Source organism: Artibeus jamaicensis, unplaced genomic scaffold (assembly GCF_021234435.1).
Source record: "Artibeus jamaicensis isolate MK-2021 breed Jamaican fruit bat unplaced genomic scaffold, CSHL_Jam_final contig_233, whole genome shotgun sequence".
In the NCBI taxonomy this organism is placed as follows: domain Eukaryota; kingdom Metazoa; phylum Chordata; class Mammalia; order Chiroptera; family Phyllostomidae; genus Artibeus; species Artibeus jamaicensis.
Window position 1 is genome coordinate 45083318 of NW_026521486.1, and position 24274 is coordinate 45107591.

The window sequence follows — 24274 nt, forward strand, 5'->3', positions numbered from 1 at the left end:
AGACTATAAAACACTTTACAAAAGGCAGTATGAATTATTACTAGAAGGAAGAAATTTTACCACCAGTCCTTCATTGTTTAACCCTTCTGTTTATCCAACAATTGTTGGTTGACCACCTACTGCATACTAGACACTGGTTATATACTGGTGAAAACACAAACTCTTTATGTATTTGATCATTGGAAATTTTTGAGCCTTTGAAAGATTTTGCTTTGAACTAATGAAACTGTTATTTAAAGTTTCATTAGTGGGGCTTATAATGAAGAAATAGGAATTAAACGAGTGGATACACAAGCTACAGTAAGTGTCATGAAGGAAAATGACACTTTCCTTCATAGAATGTTTGGAACATTCTATGAGAGCATAACATGGTAGACCAGTATTAAATTGGGCAGATAACTCTTTGAGGTAAAAAGAATGAATTACAATTAGTCCAACAAAAACAGGAGAAAGAATTGTTGCAGAAAGAGGGGGTTGGGTGTGTAAAGACACAGATGCAGGAAAGAGCCTCCTGTGTCTGAGACCTGAAGAAATGCTCCGTGTCTAGATCGAAGGGCAGCAGGGGGACCGGTGTGAGATATGCCTGGGAAGGGAGGGAGAAGCCATAGCATGCCGGGCTCTTTAGGACCTATGAATAAATGACCTATTTTGTTACCCTAAGATAAATGGAAAGCCACCAAGAGATACTAAAGATTTTTTTTAAATCACCTTGCAGTGCAGAAAACAGGTTGGAAGCAGGGCAAATTAGGAGGCAGAGAGGGCATTACAGAGGCTGCTGCAAACATCCTGTGGGAGAGAATGGGGATCTGACTACAGTGGGGCATGGGCAGTAGGGAGGCGTGGAAAGGGACAAAATCTGTTTTAGACTTCGAACTGATAAACTAGCTAATGCACTGGATGTGATGGGGGGCACAAGAAAAGAGAGAGAGGAAAAAGGATCGAGGATCAGATCTAGACTTCTGGCTTGAGCAACTGGACATGTTCAGTTTAATATGTTTGGAGGACATTCATGTAAAAATATTGAGGGCAGTTATTTAAATAACAGTTTCATTAGTTCAAAGCAAAATCTTTCAAAGGCTCAAAAATTTCCAATGATCAAATACATAAACCTTAGTTTGGGTAAGACCTGATACCAAACAAGTCTTAAACGCTCACTAAGATGCCAGTACAAAACTGAAATACATCTTCATGAGAAAAAAAGTATAGAGTGAAATGAAATACATCCCATTGGATAACCTCCCCACGTAGCTGATTTTCAAAATTACTCCAACAGCATTTGTCTACGTCCACTCCTTGGGGACTTTAGGTCATAGCATGAACAAAGAATTTCAAAGTCTGACTTACCTCAAAAGCCCTTCCCCAGGGTCCCTCATTCTCTCTGTCCCCCTTGGACCCTGCTTCTTCTGGACCCAGTGACTCTTTCACTCTCACCTCAGAGAATTCTCTGCTCTACACATTTAGGAGTCGTCTTTTCCATGGGCATCCTTAATTTCCCAGCACTATACATTTAATAACATCCTCCCCTTCTCATAGCCTCTTTTAGCCAATGAAACAGAGGTGGATTTTAGTTGTTCTATTCTGACCAGATATACAACCCCTTTGTCTTCCTGTATGCTCAGTAATCACTTACTCTGTCTCCTAAAATGCCTCTACAGGTAATGATAATAAGCATCATCAAATCATATATACCCCTGGAGGCTAAATGACATTGTGAATATTTTAAGATGTATACAGGTTATACAAAAGTCCTCAATATATTGTACTATCATTGTCTATGGTGATTTGGGACATCACCCGGCTAATGGCAGGACAATGTATAACATGTCAGTTTGAGTGGGAATAACCTTTAGAGAAATTTCTACCACACAAATCTTGTAGAGAAGAAGCTAAATCTTGTAGGGAGAGCAGGAAATAAAATAAGAAAAGAAATCAGCAGAGCTACTGAATATTTTGCAGATATCCCATACATTAAGTTGTAGAGTATCAACAAATCTCCTGCGGGTAGAGCTGACCTCTAGTTCACCCAGGTGCCCTGGTTACTCACCTTGGAATGACTCATCCACACTACCTCACTTGCTCTACTCATCAGGAATACTACTAGTAAGAAACCATAGACTGGCAAAATGGAAGCTCATTCTTTAGGTGGCCAGGTAAGTGGGCACCAGTTAGTAACAGGTAGATCAGCACTGTCCAACAGAAATGCAGTGTGAACACATGCATAATTTAATTTTTCTAATAGCTCCATTAAACTTCTTAATAAAATTTATTTTAATACTATATAGTATTCAGCCCAATATATCCAAAATATTATTTCAACATATAATCAATATAAAAATTGCTGAGATATTTAAACTCCCTTTTCTTCATACTGAGTCTTCAAAAATCGAGTATGCATTTTACCCTTGACCACATATTAATTCAGTCAAGCCACATTTCAAGTGCTAGATAGCTATATGTGGCCAGTGGCTGCCCTATTGGACAGCACAGCTTGTTCTTTGTGTTCTTTCTCTATCTTATTGTGCTCCATAAAAGTTAAGCCTGCCTAGATGGAAGAGTAGAAGATAAAGACCACAGACAGAAGATATGGCTATAAATAATGATGTAAATGGATAAACTACATGCGGCCACACACATTTACTTGCTTGACATTCATGAACCCATGCAAACTAATCCCCATTCCAGCTTCATCCCACCCTCTTATCCCATCCCACCCCTGATACTCTGACACACACACACACACACACACACACACACACACCCCATCCTGAGCTGAACTGGGCCACTTGCTGTTTCCTCAGAAGACCTTGAGTTTCTTTACTACAATTTCCTTTCTTAAAAATAATTTCCTTCCCCTGCTAATTATGACATTGAATTCATTCTTCACTTACTATAACACCAGCTGCTCAGTCTAGAAATGTGAGGCATGCTTGACCCTTCCCTTTCCCTCATTCTATACAACCCACAAATCACAAATCCCAGTGGTTCTCCCTCAGTGTGTTTTGAATCTGTCCACTTCTCTGCATTTCCATGGCTTTCGCCATAGTCTGGGTCACTGTCATCTATTGCCTCAAAGATCCTCCTAACTGATCCTTCCAATTCCCCTCTTACCTCCAACCAAATCATTCTCCAAACAGTACTTACAGGAATATCTTTAAAACAGGAATCAGATCACATCTTTTCTTTGCTTAATATACTCCAGTGGTTTACTATGACATCAGGACTAAAATTCAAACACCTTCCATGGGTTAAGATGCTGCATGATCTCTCGCTATCCTATCCCTTCAGTCTTACCTCACGCTACACTCCTCCTTGTTCACTATGCTCCAAACACAAGGCCTCCTTTCAGTCCCTCAGACACACTGACCTTTATGCCAGTTCAGGGCATTGGATATGCCTGGCAGTCATTATCTTTTCTCTGGTGGATAGCTACCTCCCAAATGAAATTGTAAATTCTTTGAAGGCAAGAACTTATTTGTATGGCTTATTATTCAAGGCTAATGCTCAATAAATATGTTAATTGCTTAACAAATATGAAAGAATTAAAAAATTACTTTCATGACCTTTCAAGTTACCATCATAATGATCACCATAATTTTAATTTATTGGACACTTACTATGACATTATGTAAAGTGCTTCTTACTGAGTCTTCACAACCCCACAAGGTAGATGTTTTCATCCCAACCATAATAATAATAATGAGAAAATGAAGGGTAAAAGGGTAAATATTTTTCTCATTGTCATTTAGCAATTGAATTAGAGCTGGAATTGGAACAATGACCTGTTTGTTTCTACAAATAATTAGTTATTCTGCCTCTGTGAATTTCCAAAAGCTTTAAATTGAGCACTTAATTTCTTTCTAGCTTTAAAAAACCATATTAACAACTCAGAATTTATAAAATCAGTACAAGTCTAATCAGTTTTTATGTCCTATATTGTTTAGGTCTCTTACACTGACATTGCATACTTCAGATACTATTTTGGGAATGTGGTTACCTAGCAACAAGCATTATTAAACTGAATGATATTCCAGATTATATTTTGTTTGTTATAATATAGTTAACATATTATTTACTTAGGAATATCTGAGGAACAAGGTAGATAAATTTACTGCAACATATTATCTATCAACCAGGAACTCTTTAATAAAGCATAAACAACAAGGTGAATGCTTTTCTGTTCAGGAATGTTTCTAATTCCAAATACTTCTTTTTTTCAATTATCTTTCATTGTTTATGCCACAGTAGTTGCCCCAACTTTTCCCCCTTTGTCCCCCTCCATCTAGCCTCCCCATGCTCTCAGGCAATCCTCCCACCATTGTTCATGTCCACGGGTCATTCACATATGTTCTTTGGCTACTCTATTCCTGTGCTGTACTTTATACCCCATGGCTATTCTGTAACTGCCTATTTGTACTTCTTACTCCCCTCACCCCTTCACCCATCCCCCCCAAACCATCTCCAATTGCAACTATCAAAATGTTCTCTGTATCTATGATTCTGTTTCTGTTCTGTTTGTTTATTTTATTTTGTTTTTTAGATTCATTTGTTGGTGGATATATATTTATTGCAATGTTATTGTTCTTATTTTTTATATTCTTCTTCTTAAAGGAGATCCTTTAGCATTTCATATAATACCTGTTTGGTGGTGATAAACTCCTTTAGCTTTTTCTTGTCTGGGAAGCTCTTTATCTGTCCTTTGATTCTAAATGATAGCTTTGCTGGGTAGGGTGATTTTGGTTGTAGGTCCTTGCTTTTCATCACCTTGAATATTTATTGCTAAACTCTTCTTGCAAAGTTCCTTTTGAGAAATCAACTGACAGTCTTATGGGAACTCCCTTGTGGGTAACCAACTGCTTTTCCCTTGCTGCTTTTAAGATTACCTCTTTGTATTTAAATTTTGGCATTTTAATTATGTGTCTGGCATAAAGCTTATCTCCCCTGACTTGAGGGGCAACCTAAAACTATGCTACTTAAAATGCCCATTAGTGTTGGTATGTTGTTTTAAAAAGTAGTAAGGATAAATAAATTATAATGAGGACAAAAAGGAAAATAAGGAAATCATAAACACAGATAAGGTGATATAACAGAATGAGGTCAATATTTGGCATCTGAAAAGCTACTTAGGGCCCTGATAATTTAAAAATTGTAAGGTTTCATACCAGTTTCTTAATTTGGGGAGTCAAAATTTTCTTCTCTGTGAAATGGAAATAATACCACCTTTCTTGACTAATTCAAAGGTTTTTCTGAAACTAGAATAGGTTGGTCAACTACTGTACTTCCCACAGCTCAATTTATCAGTCCTCAGGGATGTGTGTGGGCAGGTAGAATAGGACGGTAGTGTGTCATGTAGGCAAGTTTCCAGATAATTCATAACCTGATAATTATGCTGCCCCACCTATAAAATTCATTAGAAATCAATAAGAAAAAACATTAACAGCCAAAAGGATATGACCACGCAACTCACCAAAGGGGGAAAAGCCAACATGCATGTAATAAAGCAATGTTCATATCCACTGGTAATAAAAGACATTGACAGCACCAAGATATATGTATATCTTGATATAATATATAATTTATATTATACTATAAATATTTTATATATTATATGTTATATATATTTATTTATACATTTTTTAAACCTAAAGAATTGACAAATAAAAAAGGAAAAGGTACCAGTCCAAACGAGAACCCAGACAACCAGCCTTCTCACATACTGCTGGTGGGAATGGAAATTGATGCAAAGTCTCAGAGGACATTTTGATAATATATATCTGAAGTATTAAAATGTACAGAACTGAGGCTTAATAATTATCTTTATAGAAATGTAGCCTAACTAAGGAAATTATCAGAGAGGCTTACAAAAATTTCTGTACCACATATTATCTATAAAAGTAAAATTCTGGTAAAAACTTAAAATGTCAACTTTTTATGACTGGCTAAACAGAGTTTATCTATTTTATAGAATGCTATACTACTATGACAGATTATGTTGTAGAAATGCTACTGATATGAGAAAATATTCACACTAAATTGATCATCTTAAAAGATTAAAGAACAGTGTTATAGAATAATTCCAATTTAATTTTAAGAGGTAGATATGCATTGCACACATAGATGGAAGAGTAAAAAAATGATTTCTGAAGCATTAACAGCAATCTCTCTAGGAAATGGGATACTGGGAGATTTTAATTTCCTTCCTTCTTTGGGGGGCTTTAATGTGTTTATTTTACTGGGTGCACCTACTACATCTATATTAAGAAAAATATGATACATACAGCAATATGAAAACAGCAAAATTAGGGTTTCATGTAAATATGGTGTATTTAAATTCACCAATTTCAAGCTTCTAAAGATATGTGTTTGTTTTCCCCTGAATTTTGTGGGGTTCCTACTGATAAACATCTAAATTCCTTTTGGTGGACTGTTTTTATTGCATACATAAAGACACACAGATTCTGCAAATTTTTAAAAAACAGCTAATCTATACTTTTAAAAATACTTAGGCTACTAGGAAACCTAAGCATGGAGGGAAAGGCCAAGTAGTAGGTAGCAGGGTCCCTCACAATTCTACCTGGTAATGATATATAACCTAATGGACATGAACTGGAGAATGGTGAGACTTGGTATAGTTTAAGGTCACAACTACATGTTTTGTTCACATAACTATAATCTTCTTTCTTTAAAATGGTGGGAGCAGAGATTAGTCCAATGTCGTTTCCTCTTCTTATTTTAAAACTGTTTCTCCACTTATAACTGAGAACTTCAGCAAGTTACTCAGTCTCTCTTAAACATAGGTTTCTCATCTACGTAGCAGGGACAACTGTATCATGGGGTTATGTTAATTAAGTATTTAGCACATGAGAAGCATTTGCAAGATAATAGCTATATATTCCATATCAACACTGTATAGCTCTAAGACCTATTCTTGAATTCTGTTGATAAAATTATGGAAAACCACAAAAATGCATTGATCATGTGAATGCCTCTGCAAACCATGTGATTGCTCTCATTCTAATAGAGATAGGATACCAACTTTAAATAACTAATTCAAGAAATATTTATAAAATTCACCATATTTTACTCTCTGAGTGAAAATGACATAAAGCCTCTTAAAATAATATATAATTTAACAGAGAAGACAAATGTGCAAACAACTATTAATACAAAACCAAACAGGCTTAATTAAGAGCTACAGAAACACAGATGATGAAATCTTGAGAATGTTATACTGAGACTAGGATGGTGGACACTAAATCAACTTGAGCTTCATGCCATTAACTGCTAAATTAACTCACACTTTTTAATGAGAAGACTCAAAATAACTTTATACATGTGACGCCATGTTTACTGAGCCAAAGAAGGTGAGTAGCACTTCAATGAGTAAAGAAAAAGGTAAAGAAAGTTGTCTGAGCCAATTAAGAACCACATCAGGAAAGATATTCTCAGAAAATAGTACAATAAAACCTGCAATAATGGGATAATGGAGGGCCTAAAATTCTATTCGAGTAAAATAAAGGGGGCAGTTATGAGGTTAAGGAGAAATATTAGTTTTAGTTGGTTGTCCAGTTCTTGTGTGATGCATTGCGTGGTTTGAAGGGGAGGGGCAGGAGCTGCTGCTCCTGGTTTTAGGCAATAGAGCTGTTCGGTTTTCTTGATGAACTTGAAGGGAGCCGGAGGGTTAGCTGCACAGTCACTATGTTTGGATATAACCCCATTGTGTTGCAGACAGAAAGCCTAGACTTTGAGATAGACACACAATGGGAACACTGAAGTCTTCTTCCACTAGGAGGCTTCAGGGTTTGCTATCTGTCAAATCCTTGCAAAGTTAAATACACTTTGAATTGAACTACTGAAGTCTCAGATGTGCAAGATTCACTCACTTCCTACTTCCCTTTTTCCCAAGCCCCTCAAAAAGCTAAGACCTTTTGTTCCCACAGTTTGAGGGTGGCAGCTGGAGTCAATTACTTTATATATTACAGTGTGAAACCTCACCAAGTTTTGTATTACATTTTAGTACCTTATCAAGTTCTACTATAATAGTTTTGCAAAGCATTAGAAGCCTGTGACTTGTAGATGAAGTTGGACACGAAGTTAGAAAGTCAGACTGCTCTACTAAGCTGTGTGAGTGCTATTCTGTGGGCAATGGGAAGTCTGAAGTTTCTAGGGAAATGACCTCACTGGACAGGATGACAAAGCTGTGGACAAAGTTGAAGTCATAAATAATGAGGCAAGAAGGGGTGGGGAGAGAGCATGAGAGAGAGAGAGAAGAAATAGTTATGAGATAAGGAAACAAGTCTGGACAAAGCAGTGGAGAATCCTTACTTTTAGAGTAGGAAACAGGGGAGGAAGATCCAGAGGTCAGATGGAGAAGGAAGATCTGGGCAGAGGATGGACAAAAAGCTCTCAATATGGGGCAACAAACACATTTCAAGACATGACTACAGAGACAGATATACCCAAGGGGATGAAAACTCGGCTGTTTTCAAAGATAAGTATTCTAATGAATTATACCCCCACAGACCCCGTTATCACACTCTAAGGACACAGCCAAGACAACAATGAAGGCAGGCTGATAACAACTCTGGAATCTGCAAAAAGAAAAATAATGAATGGGGCAGTATTTAATACTAAAACAGGCTCTGATTTTTAAAAAGGGCAATCCAGTGAAAATTCCATATGGACAGATTGTATTGTAGTTATTGGGATTATCTGCAAGTAACTGAATCTCAGACAGCCCATTTGCATTCACTGTCAGAGACCCTAGAAGGGGCATAGAGTTTTCTACACTCAGAGGAACAAACCTTTTGCCAACCCTTTGGATTCCATAAACGGGAGTCAGATGGACCTTTGGGACAAGGTCACTGGATAAAGCCCTGCTCTGGCATCATTTCATCCCTTGCATGCCTCCTAATGGAATTCATGTAGGATCACACAGACTGGGAAAGCTCTTGTCCATTTGGAATTGACCCTGCTAGTCAATAATCAACCTCCTTATAACTATCTGTATTTAAGAATCACCTTCCCCCATCAAGGCCTTTCTCTGGGTTAAGGCATGCTGTTTTGTCACCCCACGGTGTGTCTTCTCCTCCATGATGGTCCTGGAGAACCTTCCCACAGCTGTTCCAGAGTGACTGTCACTCTGCTGCATGATCCTGGAGACCATCTGCCATCAGCAGCCAGTGTCAGCCTGTCCAGCTCATATGGTCTATTTGATCTACAATGTTGTTCAAGTTAGCTGTTTCATCATCAGTTTTCTGAATGGATTGTCTTTCCATTGTTCAAAGTGTGGTGCTGAAGTTTCTACTATTATTGCGTTGCTATATATTCATCCCTTCAGTTTTGTTAATAATTACTTTATATATTTAGGTGTTCTGATTTTGGGCGCGTAGTAGTTACACTTGTTATATTCTCTTCAGAAATTCACTCCTTTATCATCATGTAATGGTTTTTTGTCACTTGTGAGAGTTTTTGACTTAAAGTCTATTTTGTCTCATATAAATATAGCCACCCTTGCTCTATTTTGGTTCTCATTTATATAAAACATCTTTTTCCAATCCCTTTACTCTCAGCCCATGTGTGCTCTTAAAGCTGAAGTGAGTCACCTATAGGTAGCCTATATTTGTACAAGTTTTTATTATCCACTCTATGTCTTTGATTGAAGAATTTCGTTTTTTAAAAATCATTAAAAGCAAACTCTTGCATCCAAAGGCACCACAGGGCTGTGCAAAGAGGATGAACAGCTTGCCCTGCCCCTACACAACACCCAAAAGAAAAGAAGTTGACAGGTGAGGACTTAAAATGGCCATTTTGTTAATTTTCTCATTGTTCTGTAATTCTTCCTTTCTTGCTTTCTTTGTGATGGGATGATTTTTTTGGTAATGGTATGCTTTGATTCCTTTTTCTTTCTCTTTTATTTATATAAAACTGTTTTTTTGTGATCCTCTACATAAAACACAACAGTCTGTTTTAAGTTGATAACCACTGACTTTAGCTGCACAGAAAAACCCTACACCTTCACTCTCACTTCCCCTCCTGGGAGCACTGGCAGGCCGAAGGGGGTCTCTCTAAGCACTGAGCTGTGCCACCTTGGAGCAGGGCTGACACTGGAAGGTGAAACTGTTTTTCTTCCCCTCTTCATGCGTCTATTGTCAGAGTTTTTGCTTGACTGGGGATCTGCAACCTCCCAGATGCCTTCTTGGGCTTCCACAGAGGTACTCTTGTTTGGGGGTGGCTGTCAAAATTGGCATATCGAAGTGGGTCTGGGGACTGGAACCCCCTATTCCTTCATCCTGTTGACATCACTTACCAGTCAGGATTCTAACCAGACCCTCTGTACTCTACCCAACATCTGCAATATATAAGATTTCATCTCTTGGCATATAAAATTTACAGATGCAACATATATAGCAAAATAGGTTACTATTGTGGAAAGCTCATTACACCTGAGGAAAACATTTTTAAACATACTATTAAAATATTTTAATACTGCAAAGTAAGGAATGAGCAAAAGAAACTCCTATTCATAACAAATTTTACTGTGAAGGGAGAAGTAATACCACTAATTGTATGTGTGCAAAATGATACCAAATAAAATCACACACACCAATAATATCACGTAAGCTAAAACCTATAGCCCCAGAACCAACTCCTCTCGCTAAGGACTTGCAAACAGTAACATACCCTGTTTCACTGATTAACTCAGTGAAATCCAGTATCTAGGCATTACATTCCCTTGATGATTATATGCTCTATAATATCTTGTCATCTTCCTACAAGCCTTTTACTGCTATCTCCTTTTGAAAAATATTACTCTATCAAAGAAGAGACTAGCCATTAAAAAACAAAACAACATCCAATATTCAGTAATTTCACTTCCATGGACTCTTCCTGTTTTATCAACAAATTTTATGTGTTCTTTGGTCTAAACGATTCCCTCTGCTATAAACTTTGCAATAATCCAAAATTTTAGGAGTTTTAAAAATTGTCCAACTATCTGACACTACATTATAAGAGTCTATATATTCTGCTAGTGACTTTACTGTTTAAGGTTATTATAATTTAATTTCACAAGGAAAACTGATACAGATGAATTCAAAATTTATTGAAGTGTCTGATAGTTCTTCTGGGGTTTATGTCAATGTAAGTTATGAATTTAGTGGGGACATGACTCATAAAGAAACCCAACCTTTTGACATTATTTCTAGACTAACAGCTCCATGGTTTAGGATGACCATATTTATGATCACTTTAATACTATAAATCAGAGCTACAAACTAAAAGTACTCCAACTCATGGGTCAGATAGAATAAAGGGGTGACTGGCTATGCAGATTCTGGTATTTGGTATTTTCCTCCTGGAACTGCTGAGTGTCAGGAATGGGGACATGAGAACCGGTGACCTGGAGAAGCCCTCTCATTCTAAGAGAGCTGAGCTACCATCTGCATTTGATAGTTGGGGTGTAGCAATGCAGACCCAGAAGTAATGGAGAAATCCAGGTTTTCACAGCTACATTTCTTGACTATTTAAATGTGGGGTTACAATGCCCCAAAAGCCAAATAGATCACCACCAAGGGACAATTAGGGTTTGTAGGTCACTAATTTGTGACATGGATATATTCTTTGCCGGCATGGAGCCTTCATGAATTAAAAGGTTGTTCTAATCAACCCACATTCCATTCCAAGATCTAGGACAAAGCAATTCCCAATAACTCACCTATGTCTACAAATGAACTTTTTAATATAATAGTGCTTTTGAAATGATTGTCTGCCAATTTCCTTTATGTTATTAATTTCAGAGTCTTTAAAAAGAATGCAGAAGAGAAATATATTATACAAATATTTGAGTTACTATGTTTTGGGTAAATGTACAGCCTATTGCTGTGTTAACTGAGTGCCTTTTGGTTTTACCAGAAGCAGACTAGAAAATGTTCAATTTATACCTAAATTTAACCAAAACCAAATAGTAAAAAAGCAACTCAATCACTAAAGTGAGGCATTAATACGGACCACTGACTCCTGAACAAACTGTCTCTGTAACTCTCCCTACAAACAGATTTGCTCCAGAATTATTAGAAACACTTTTGTTGCTTTTAACAATTAGAAAACAAATGAGAACTGGAAATCATTTCTTTTTTAAATATAGTTTTAGACAGTTCAACAATGTTAACTAATAATAATAATGTATTAGTTTTCTATTACCATAACAAATTACTCTAAACCAACGATTTTCAACCTGTGTGCTGCAAGAATTTTTAAAATATTCAGACTAGTCAGAGGCACTGACCTCTTTTCCCTTAGATTGTCAAATTAAAAAAATGACAACAGCCAACACAACAACAGTTATCTGGTGTGAATGCCCAGTCTTGAACCATAAACACATAGGTCATATAATAGAGATGTATCTTACTGGTCACATCACATAATAAGATTGTGCCTGATTGGTGAATTCTTGGTACTAGATATCTTTATATGTAAGTATGGACATGTGATTTTTTTCAGAAAGTCACTTTGAAGCAAAAAGAGTAGTTAATTACTAGTATTTTTTTTGTAAACCAATCGAAATTATTTTTTCTATTGCCAGATCAACCCCCTCAAATATTTTTCGGTGTGTTGCAGAATTTTCGTAATTAGTTTATGTGTGCCATAAGATGTAAAAGGCTGAAAATCACTACTCTAGACTCAGTGGTTTGAAACAACCTAAATTCATTATCTTACAGTTCTAAAGGCCAGAGGTCCAACGTGGGTCTACTGGGCTAAAATCACAATGTGCACAGGGCTGCATTCCTTTCTAGAGGCTATTTTCTTGACTTTTCCAGCTTCTAGAGGCTGTTCCATTAACGTTGCCTGTGTGTGACCATTCTTCCACAGTCACATCTCCCTCTGACAAAAGTCAGGCAAGTTGTCTTTCAAGGATTCATGTGATTAGATGAGCCCACTTGGGGGGTGCTCATACTCAAAAATATTATCAATAATAATATTTTCATTTCAACATCTTTAACCCTCACCAGATTTGCCATGTAACATAACACATTCATGAGTTCAGGAGTTAGAATGTGGGCCTTTTTGGAAGGCCTCTCTTCTGTTTGCCACAAATGGGAACAATAATAACAACTATTTCTTTCAAGTGCTTATGTTCCCATTGTCATGCTGATCACTCTGCCTGCTTCCTCTTGTTCAATTAGAAAACACGGTATAAGGTGCGCAGTATTGGTCCATTTTAAAGGGGTAGAAACTGAGGCTAACAAGTTAGGGAAATTGCTCAAGATAACAGCTAACAGCAGAACAAGGACTTAAACTCAAAAAGCCTGAATAAGATAGGGCCCCAAAGCTAAAACGCCACAAATGTTCATGGAGAAGAGGGGGCCAGGGAGAAGATTCTAATTTGATTTGGACGACTACAGAAAGTGGCTCCATGGACCTCTGAGCCATTTCCTACCTTGTTGTAGTTGCTTGTTGTTGTTGCATTTCACAACATTGAATGAGCATGTATATGCAAATCTATTATATAAAAATGCCTCAGGTAGTAATTTAATGGTTATAATTTCATTCTAAAAATATTCTAAAATCAGTTCTCATTAGGCCACACTGAAAAGTTGCTCTCATGGAGTTCTAAGAATACTGACAGAACATTTCATTTCTTTTCAAAATGAAAGATCATACCACCTTCATTCAATGTCATCATTGTTAGATATATCTATTTAATAAACAACTTTCTAGCACAAAAGAAAAATAACATAAAACAAAAACAAATAAAGCATTATCACTTCAAAGTGAACAAGCACAATTAGAACAAGCACAGCATGAGAGAAATGTTTCAGAAACCATAAAGCACGTCTTCTAATTTTCTATAGAATTTTCTGGCTTTATCGCTTACAATTCCAGTCACACTAAACTTGCTATTACAAAACAACCCATACTTTAATACCTACTTTTCCTTTTTCCTGAAATGTCTCCTCTCACTCCTTTCTCTTCTGAAATGTCTGTTCATCCTTAAACACCACAATTTAAATGTCACTTGGTGGTGGTGACCCCTGCCCATATCCGGGCTTAAACCAGCTTACTCACAGCCTCTGCCGGGCTCCCCACAGCTCTCTGCACATTTCTTAGTTACAGAATGTGCCACATTGCACTGCAGTCATTCATTTCCATGACCTCCATCTATTCGATTGGACAATAACACTACCATGCCTCTATATCAAAGCTGTGGTGTAAAGAAAATAAAACAAATGTGTGATATCTCATGAGTTTTGCACAACTGCTCATGCACAGTTCTTACACAACATGTTTTTATACTTTCTCTTGACTCTTATTCTCCAATCGGGTGTTCTTCATTGGTACTTAACTAAAGTGGGTTAGTTCTTGTAACTATATATAATATTCAATGTTGGTAGTAAATGGTATTTAAGATGGTCCCAATGATCTCTGCCTTCTGATATCCATGCCTGTGTCCAATTCCTTCCCTTTAAAATGGGCTGGACCTAGTGATTTGCTTCTGATAAATAAACTAACATGAAGGTAACAAGGTGTTACTTCTGTGCTTAGGTAGCCAAAGATGATGATTTCCATCCTGCTAGCAGGTGTTCTCTCTTACTAGCTTTGATGAAGTAAGCTGCCACGTTCAAAAGGCTCTGCATCAACAGCCAATGAGAAATTTAATCTCCCAGTAGTAATATAGGTAAGCTTGGGAAAAAATCCTTCCCCCCAAATTCCTGAGGACACTCTGAATGCTGCCTCATGAGAGACCCTGAAGCAGAAGGGACTCAGCCATTCCAGGCTGCCAGATTCCTGATCCACAGATGCTCTGAGACAATAAACGTGTGCTGCTTTACACTGCTAAATGTTGGGATTATTTGTTATGCAGCAGTAGATGACTAATACGATAGTATTCGCTTTGATAAAATAACTTCATTTAAGCAAAAGGAAGCCTCTTTTACGGCATCAGAAGTTATATGGAGAAATCCCAGCAATCAGTGTGGTTCTGCCTCCTGCTGGCCAAATCACATGGCAGAGACAAGGCTCCAGGTTTGAGAAAAGAAACTCACCCTCAGAGCCCAAACCCATGGCCTGAATGTGAAACAGCAAACTGTAGATGCTCCCCGACTCCAGGGGGTTGGGCAAGGAAGGTCAGCACTGAGACAGGCAATGTCATGAGGAGGTTACAAAGGTTACCCATTGCAAGGTAAGCTCAGCAGCAGAACCAGAAGATGAACTCAGTTCCATGGAACACTCAGACAAAGAGGCACAGGAAGGTCAAACTTTCATTCTGGCTAACAGGTCAAAGCCAACAACCAAGGAAGGAAATGAAAGGCATCTGCTGAACCTCGGCTTCAACAATCCTGTTCTCCATACCTGTCTGTTGCTAAGACATCACTATTATTACACTCCTGCCATGCATAATCTTTTTATTCCCCTATGTGGGTTGTCAGCTCTGTGCTTTTCATATAAAAATCTCAAAATAAAACTCAAATAATACAGACATTTGAGACAATGGTGAATTTGGGTTTACTGACTAACCAAGTCAAAGCAGGTGAGGCTGGCTAACGAGGCAGCTGCCATCATCTCAGTGCTCAGGTGAGCGTGCACAGAGGCAGGCTGGTGTGGACACATCCACTGGCTGCTCTGATGATCAAACCACGGCCGGCTGGAGGTCATACATGGAGACGGCGGCTGTGCCGCGATGCTGCATAAAGGCTCCGACAAGCCTGGAAACCGCTACATTGGAGCTGACAGATTCAGATAGCACAGACTTCTTTCCAAGCTTTTCATCTTTAAAAAGGCAAGTCAGCTCCCTGAGCCTTTGAGCCTGTTTCATTTTGAGCTGGCTGCTAATTGTATGCGTGCACATATGTGTTTCAGAGAAGATAAGCACATTGCCTTGGCCTCCTCGCTAACTGCACAGACAAGCCTCACTTCTGTTCTCTGCGAGTTTTCCAAATGGGGCCTGTGGTTCTCTGAACATTAACCCTTCCTGGTAACTACAGTCTGCATTCTTCCAGAGATGCTTTCTTGATTATGTTTGTTCAAAAATAGCTTTTCATCATAAATTCTTTCAGTCCTGGGACTTGCCATTTTCATTTGCTTTTTGTAATCATGTTATATTTTCAAATTACTCAATAATAACTACCTAGTATAATAGTATATGGTGAACTCAAGGAGATGAGTGAGGCGTTTTTTAGCTTTAAGGACCACATTTTAAAATTTAGAGTTGTCTGATAATCATGTTTCATGAAATATTCCACAATTCTGTCACATTTTGCAATGCTGACTCCACAAGAAGAAAATGTGGAGTGGTTGTTCATAAAAATGCAAAAGTCTTTCCCAACAGCCATGGCAACTAGTGCCCAGATGGTGAGATTGTTGGACTGCTGACCATGGTTCTTTATAAAGGAAACCCACACATCAGCAGCCGGGCTTATAAAACCCTCCCTGCGTGAGCACTGACCAGGCTCACCAATTCTTCATAGCTCATATTCTCTGCTCTGGGCAGATCAGTATCCAGGGTAGGGCCTTGGCTGCATCCATTTCCCCCCAGGGAATCCCCATCTCACGTTCGTTCCCAAGAACAACAGGAACCTCCTGGGTCCTAAGGAAAATCCTCCTACAGAAGGATTTTCTCTAACTTCCAGAGAAAGTGCTACTCAATTACACCAAGGGTTCTCTTTCTTTTTTAAGCCCCTATGCACAGCACATAATAAGTACAGTTGAATAAACAATGGCATGTTGAATCCATTGCTCCAGCAAAGCTGTGTACTTTACAAAAATGATAACTTAGAAAACAACCAGAGAAAAGGACCCAGCTGAAAGGATCCCTGGGAAATAAGATGCTTCTTCAAGAGGAGTGCTTGTCTAATCATAACAGTTACAACAGCATTTACCGGAGATAACATTTACTAAAGGTTTCCCCTTTGCTAGGAATTTTACTAAAGATAAACTGCCCAGGCATTTTACAACTTCAAAATAATCTTGTTTATTTAGGGTTTTTTGGTGAAAACCGATATGCTTCCTTTCATTCCTGTTCTTTATCATCATCATTCTCTCTGCCCTGTGCTGCTTGTGCCCCCCTCGCCCCCATGCCAATGCCCACAGTATTCTTACCTCCATTACTGTGTATGCACCAGTAATTATCATGGCACACACAGTGAATTGTCTGTATTGTTCTGTGCTTGCAATTTTGATAAATCCATCCAGAGCGATTTCTAAAAACCTGATAATGAAGTTGTTGTCTATCTGTACAATAAATCACCAGCTTCAACTGAAATTCTTTTGGGAAGAATACAGAATAAAAAAGAATAATGTATTGTTGCCTTTCCAAAATATTATCTCCTTAAACACTTTACACAAATTACTTTTTCTAACAGGGCTTGACAGAACACTTAAAAGAGAAACACAGGAGGCAGTTCTGTGAGGGAAGGGCGTTCACGGGTCAGAGCGACTGCAAGTCTCTGTGCCAGTTGCAAAGTCGCAAATCTTTCCCTGTAGCCTTTTGTGTGTGACGATGGTATCCAAGACCTTTTAAAATGCTGGGAAACCAACAGTAAAAAAGAAAACAATATCATCATAAAATTCACGACTCTTTCTAAATAAGCCTGACAAATAGGCTGGCAGTAATGATTTTAAAAAAATCAGTATTGACCATGTCAGAGAGTGAGAAGTAACTATAACAAGACCATAAAGTGTAAGCACCAGGAGTATTCAACGCTATAAAAAGGTAAGTACTTTTAGAAGTAAAACTCCTTGGGGAACACCACACGAGGCTCTTTGACAACAAATATTCAGTATCTAGCAGAATTCCTTGTGTTTAGTGTAGACACTTTATGGACCTTCTCTGACTTGTGACGGGGACCAGAGCCATCCTGAAAAGGGCCTGGACGACAGCTGCGGTCGAGGCCAGCGGACGGCACATTCAGCAGGCATCAGGAGAAGTCATTTACGGAGCCCTGGGAAAGCCCTCTGCCACCTCTGCTGAGGCCTGCAGTTTCACCACTGGAGAATCGTAGCCTCAGGTGAAGCCAAGAATGGGTCTTTAATAAGGGAAAGGCCAAAGGCCAATACAAGGGCACCATAAGAAGTAAGCAAAGCCATCATAATATGGGGCCTAAAGGAAACTTGAAGAAAAACAAGGAAAAGTTAAAAAGAAAGTATATAGTTTACAATTTTGGTTAGGTGAACCTGAAACTGAATTTCTCAACCAAAGGAACTATGGACCTTTAGGGTCACATAATTCTCTGTTTTGAAGGGCTATCTGGTACTAGACACAGAATAATGACTCAGCTGGAAAGTAATCAGAAAGAAAGTTTCCAGTTGAAATGGTCCCAGAAAACTAAGACATTTTATCAAGAGGATCACTACTCTAATAAAAATAATATTATGGGATGGTTAGCAATCTCTGTGGCCTCTACCTACCAGCAGCAATTCTCTTTCCCCACAGTTGTGACAACTGCTAATTTCTCCAGACATTGTCACATGTCCTCTGGCAGGTGGGAGGTGAAATCCCTGCCGTTGGAAAACCACTGCCCCGAAGAACCTGTTTCTCCCTGAGCCAGACAAGACTGTTTCCATCCCTTCTCCCAGTCTGCCTTTCCCTTCCTCTGATCCTACTCTAAAGAACTGTGTAAGAGGGGAAGATGACAAGCTCACCAACACGAGGAAGAATCAGAAGTCTGTTTTTTAGCTGTAATAATCCGAGCAGAGAGACATTTCAGGAAGGTCTAAAATCAATGTTTTATCCTTTGATATTTCCAAAATTATTGATTTTTATCCCTGATTCTACAGATATTTTATTCTTTGTTCATTGTATAAGACCAAATGGAAGCAGACATGCCCAGTAAGACTGAAACATATTTGCCAAATTTAATGAGTATTTACGTGAGTGACCCAAGAAAGCCATTCATCCAGATAAGTTAACAAGAAACTTCGTTATGCATAAAAGTTAGGTTTACAAAGATACTGAAAAATAGACTTCTAATATCTTGGCTCATGTGACCCAAACCCTTTCCTTCTCTTCCATCCACTTCCCTTTGTCTTTTCTCCCTTCCTGCCCTTCCTCCCCGTCTCTTTCTCTCCCCTCGCCCTTGCTCTCTCTGTTCCTCCTTCTCTCCCTCTCCTTCTTTTTCTTTTCTTGTAGGCATACCCATGCTTTCCTCTGTGAGAAGAGGAAAAGAAAGAAACATAAGCAGGAGAGATATTAGGAAGCCTCAGTTAAGAAAAACGTTATACCCTCACTGGAAGGAAAACTATATAAATGAGTTTAGAAGAGCGTACACTGTTGCATCATTTGCACAAATGGTACAACTGAGTCATTAGTGTAAGTGTACTCGTATAATACAGTCAGAGACCCAGAAAATGGTGATTTGCATTATTCTATTGATTCTGATTTAGGATGATTATTACAAAATCTGTAGGGAAATCATTTGTCTTGGAGTTGTAGCTAATGAACTGAAACAATCCCTAAGAAAGGCAATTTAATTAATGAACATTATAAATTGAATAATGTATTTCTACATAAAATATAAATCTCTTCCCCTTATTTATTTTTGTTGGGTTGGAAATTAAACAAATGATGACAAATACAAGAAACAAGAATAAGGAGGCTTATCTTCTGTGTTCTTATTGGTTCTCACTAATTATGACCATGAGTAAGACAATCAATCTCTCTGAGCCTTGGTTTCCTCCCATTTGGAAAAGGAATTTGGATGAGATTATTTTTAAGAATTCTTCCATCTCCCAAATTTTATGATCATGAGGAAAATACAACTCCTCGAATCATCTAAAAAAATAAAAATCTGTGTCATCCTACCAACTATGGAAGGTAATTACTCTGCAGCATACATAATTTCTGCTCCAGAGCTACAGGGTTATAAAAGTGAAAAAGGCTTCTTTTATTGATCAAAGCTCATGACTATAAACTACAGTGTATCACACTTGGATTCTTCTTTAAATTAGAGTGTCTGTGATTAATTTCAGATGGGGTAAGCAAGTCTCAGAGTCTGCTGGGCACAGGGCTGAGTGTGTCAGTTGTTACGACATGGGGCTCTTCACCAGGAAAACTGGGCAGGAGCACAGAAGCAAAACTAAATCAGAACTCCAAGAGCTCAGCCATGAATATCGAAGAATGGCCCTGCAGAGATGTCTTGACATTTATTCTGGAAGGCCTTCTACTGGGAATATGTGAGTGCCTGTTACTAAAATTTAGAAAAAATAAATCCCAGTCTCTACCAGAGAAATGAAGTCCTGCTCTGGTCTTATGGGAGCTTGAAAAGGCACAGCCTACATGCCTTCAGCCTCAAGGTAAACCTCCAGTAGTGCCATTTCCTCAAGGTGTTTGCACAGATGCTAATAGTAAAGTGTGAAGGAAAAGATGCAAAGTGGTAGAAGTTAAACAGCCATTTCCTTCACAGGAATCCTGAATATGGGCTGACCCGGTGTAGTCTAACCTAAAACGTTTTGTCAAAGATTATCTGACTTGATGCTATAAAATAAAACCCATTCGTAGTCCCTTAAAAAATCCAGCTTTTATGTAGGAATGTAAATTCTCAAATTTGTAGACCTACTTGTAGTAGACAGGAGGAAATTTAGGGGCAAGGAAGGCTCTCTTTAAGGAAAGCACAGAAATAGTGGTGCTCGTCGGGAGTGCTGGCGCATCATGAAGGAAACCCATGCGTCATGAGCCAGTTCTTGAAATTCTTGGCTCTGGTTCCTTAGGCACAAAAATCATGGCCTCAACAGCTTTTCTTAAAATAATTTTGGCCTTTGTTCTCATTTTACAAAGGGATACTTAATTTATATCATTAGGTCCTTTGGAATCATAAGGGAAAATTCTCTCAAAGTAGTCAAAAACAAACAGTAATTTGTGGGATTTTATTTGGAAGGAAGATGCTCTGGGAAAGGCAAAGCCGAAGCAGAAAATTCTCTGTAATGGATGACAGCTAAACTGTTCCTTGAATTTACAGCCAACAGACAGGCTCAGAATCAAAATGAACCTCTTGAAAATATCCTGCTCCAGAGAAGCACTCCTCACTCAACACTAGGCCAAATTATGTGTCATGTACTCTCCCTTAAAGTATCTAACATTTTTAAAGAATATAAGAAAAACAAAAAGAATCACTAAGAAGTACAAAAATGTACAGCGCTTTTTAAGTCTTCAATGCTGAAGAATCAATCAGCAGACTCCTTGGAAATTGCCGGCACTCTCGTTTTTAATGAGCACATCTTGAAAGGCTGCTCTCTAGGAGGCAGCAGTTTTGTCTGCGTCTTTTTTGCTGTTGTTAAGCACTTCCCTGGAACTCAGACTTACTGACATTACCAATACTATAACAAACTGTGTATCTATTAAAACTCATTCTTTTATATTCCTTTATGTTAAAAAATACCACCATAGTCCCCCTCCAAGATACTTTGCCACTAAGCGTTATTAAATTTTGTCTAAAGAGCCCGGACTGGTGTGCCTCAGTGGATTGAACCAAAGGGTCGCTGGTTGGATGCCCAGTCAGGGCACATGCGTGGGTTGCAAGCCATATCCCTCGTAGGGGGCACATGACAGGCAACCACACACTGATGTTTCTCTCCCTCTTTCCCTCCTTCCTCCTCTCTCTACAGGAAGTAAATAGAATCTTTAAAAGAATTTTTGTCTAAAGAAAAAGTGCATAATTTTCCCCATACTATGGAAATGCTTAGGATGAGCTGAATGACCAAAAAAAAAAAAAAAAAAAAAAAAGCAAGAATTTGTAAATCCATTGGCAATTCTATATTCTGGGCAATTCTTTCCCCTGAATACCTTTAGCTATTTCCATTGCTTAAGAAGTCATTTCTCATTGTTTTTTCCCATTGTTTTTTAATGTTAATACTATATTTAAATTTAGAGGCAGGACCTTCCCTCCGCTATAACTGATAAATAGGATATCAAATAGTATGTTCACTACAATACTTAGAAGATGACACACCGATACAAAGGCATAAGGTGAAACTTTTATTATAGATTCTTATTTTCCCTAGGAACCTCTCAGTATTATTTACAATCCCTCTGACAAAAATTATAAACTTGGAGGTACAGTAAAAAGTGACATATTTTCTAAAATATGCCACTTTTATCTTTCTTATACTTAAAAAAAAATAAAAACCAAAGGAGTGTTCTATTTCACATTCACATTTTTCTCAAACCCCATAGTCTTCAAGCTGCTTTTCCAGCACCTTTTTCTTTCCTATTCCACAGGTAGGAACCCATACGATAGGAACTTGATAGGTTGTCTTACCCCAGGACCATAAAGACATTCCTAACTCTCAGGATATCCCTGAGCAGGGCTCTGGGTCGTACTGAAGGGTCCTGATACGATGTTTCATAAAATAAACCTAAGCAAAATTTCTGTGATATAGTTACTCAAGTGCCCTGTCCAGAGGTATGAAGAAGCTCAATTTTCTTTAACATTCCCATTTTCTAGCACTCCAAGAATCTATTTCTGAAACATATCACATTATTTATGTTATTATCCTTCTATTCAAAAATCAGTTGTCATATGAAGGAAACCTACTATTTGAGGGTTGTTTCTTAGATTTTCCATAGAATTCATACAAGCATAAGGACAGTTTGGGTTTTAAATGATTATAACATTAATTTGGCTTTTAGGTTTTTCTTTACATTCCTAACAAGGAGTATACCACGCATCCAGAACAAGCAGGTATCCCTTTCCTTACATAGGATTCATGATAACTACCAAATCAAAACCATATGCTACTGTTTACTTGTTTTGTTGTAAGGGAGGATTTATGGCGAACATCCCCCCCCAAAATGAGTTTCTTTTAGAAACCTTTGAAAGTAAATTTAAGACACAGAAAGACTGTATTTCATAAGGAGCCATGCCTTACCTGTACATGAGTAATCATCGATTCTGATGTATCCAGTTCGACAGACGCACATGAAAGAGCCCGGCGTGTTGAAACACATGGTGTTCTCTCGGCAGTAATGGCGCCCCTCAGCACACTCATCGACGTCTGTGAAGAAAAGGTAGGTCAAAGAGGTCAATAGCAGCCAATATTCTGGAGTTTATCTATAATTTTCTTTGGTAGGGAGAGCACAATAGTTACTCATTGAAAGGCACTTTTAAAAAGTATTCAAAACATCTGTAATAGGAACGTTTGATATTCAAATGACAGAAACCATAAAAGTTTTTTTCAGCAGCTCTTTCAGAGATGTCTATATATTTCAACTTGCATGATTTTAAATATAATTGGACATTTTCAGTGCATTCATCTACCTGTGTTGGATTAATTGAATCAGAAAGTACAAATTGGGCTGCTTCAAAGTCTTGCAAGCTTCAGTCATTAAGCCTATTATATATACATATCACTTTTTGATTCAATGGCTCCTCTGTACACTTGGTGAGACCATGCAAGAAGTGAACAAAAAATTCAATATGCACCAGAACTTTAATAACCTCACTTAAAGATATGAAACCAATAATATGTAGCTTATTAGAGATACAAGCAGAGATGTAGCAATCCCAGTGTCTGAACAGAGATGAAATTACAAAGTAGAGACCTGATACAAATGACAAGCTATAAAATAGTGAAATAAGATATCATATGAAAGTACTTCCATAGTAACTCACACAGCAAGTTTTGAGTATAAAGACTTACAAATGTTAAGCCATTATAGGCACTAGTACTAATTGGGAAGAATGCAAATTTTGACAATATAACCATTCCCATTTTATAGCACCTCTCTGCCTGAAACATAAAGTATTTTACAAGTAATTTACCACTATGTAATATTCTTTCTTAAAGGCCTTCATGCATTGACCAGGCAAGTATTTCTCTTTCAGAAGTCTGCTTTCTCAAACCCTTGTGGAGAATCCACAAAGCAGCATTGGCCTCACTTGTACTGTTAAGAGATCAACGGTGAGAGTCTGGTGAGCCACTATGACCGAAGTTGTGCTACTCATATAACCTGAACTAGGCCCCCAGTCCTGGGAGCATCAAAGGAAGTAACCAACACAATCTGAGGACGCTATATTTTGGAGTTAGAAGTCTCTTGGCAATCATCTCAGCTAACTATAATTTTTACAGATGGAAAAACTGAGGCCTAGAGAGACTCAGTTTTCCAATCAACTTCTAAATGCAAATTGAAACAATAAATTCCAAACCTCTTAACATACAAAGTTCTTCCCAGTTTGGCCCCTACTTTTCTTTCTTTATATCTTATGACCTTACTCCTTATTTCCCTCTTAGTGTTCTGGTCACACTGAGCATCTGATCGTTCCTTGAATGGGCCATGTTCCTTCAC

The 24274-nt window shown here is 38.0% G+C and overlaps 1 protein-coding gene across 1 annotated transcript in view; it reads right to left on the reverse strand.

Annotated features, from left to right (window-relative positions):
* The window catches only part of NELL2 (neural EGFL like 2), a 334594-nt gene that overhangs the window by 119889 nt on the left and 190431 nt on the right, over positions 1 to 24274 (reverse strand). Inside the window, exon 14 of the mRNA XM_037162321.2 lies at positions 22858 to 22983. Within this exon, the coding sequence (XP_037018216.2) occupies positions 22858 to 22983 (126 nt within the window). The remainder of the gene's footprint in view (positions 1 to 22857; positions 22984 to 24274) is intronic.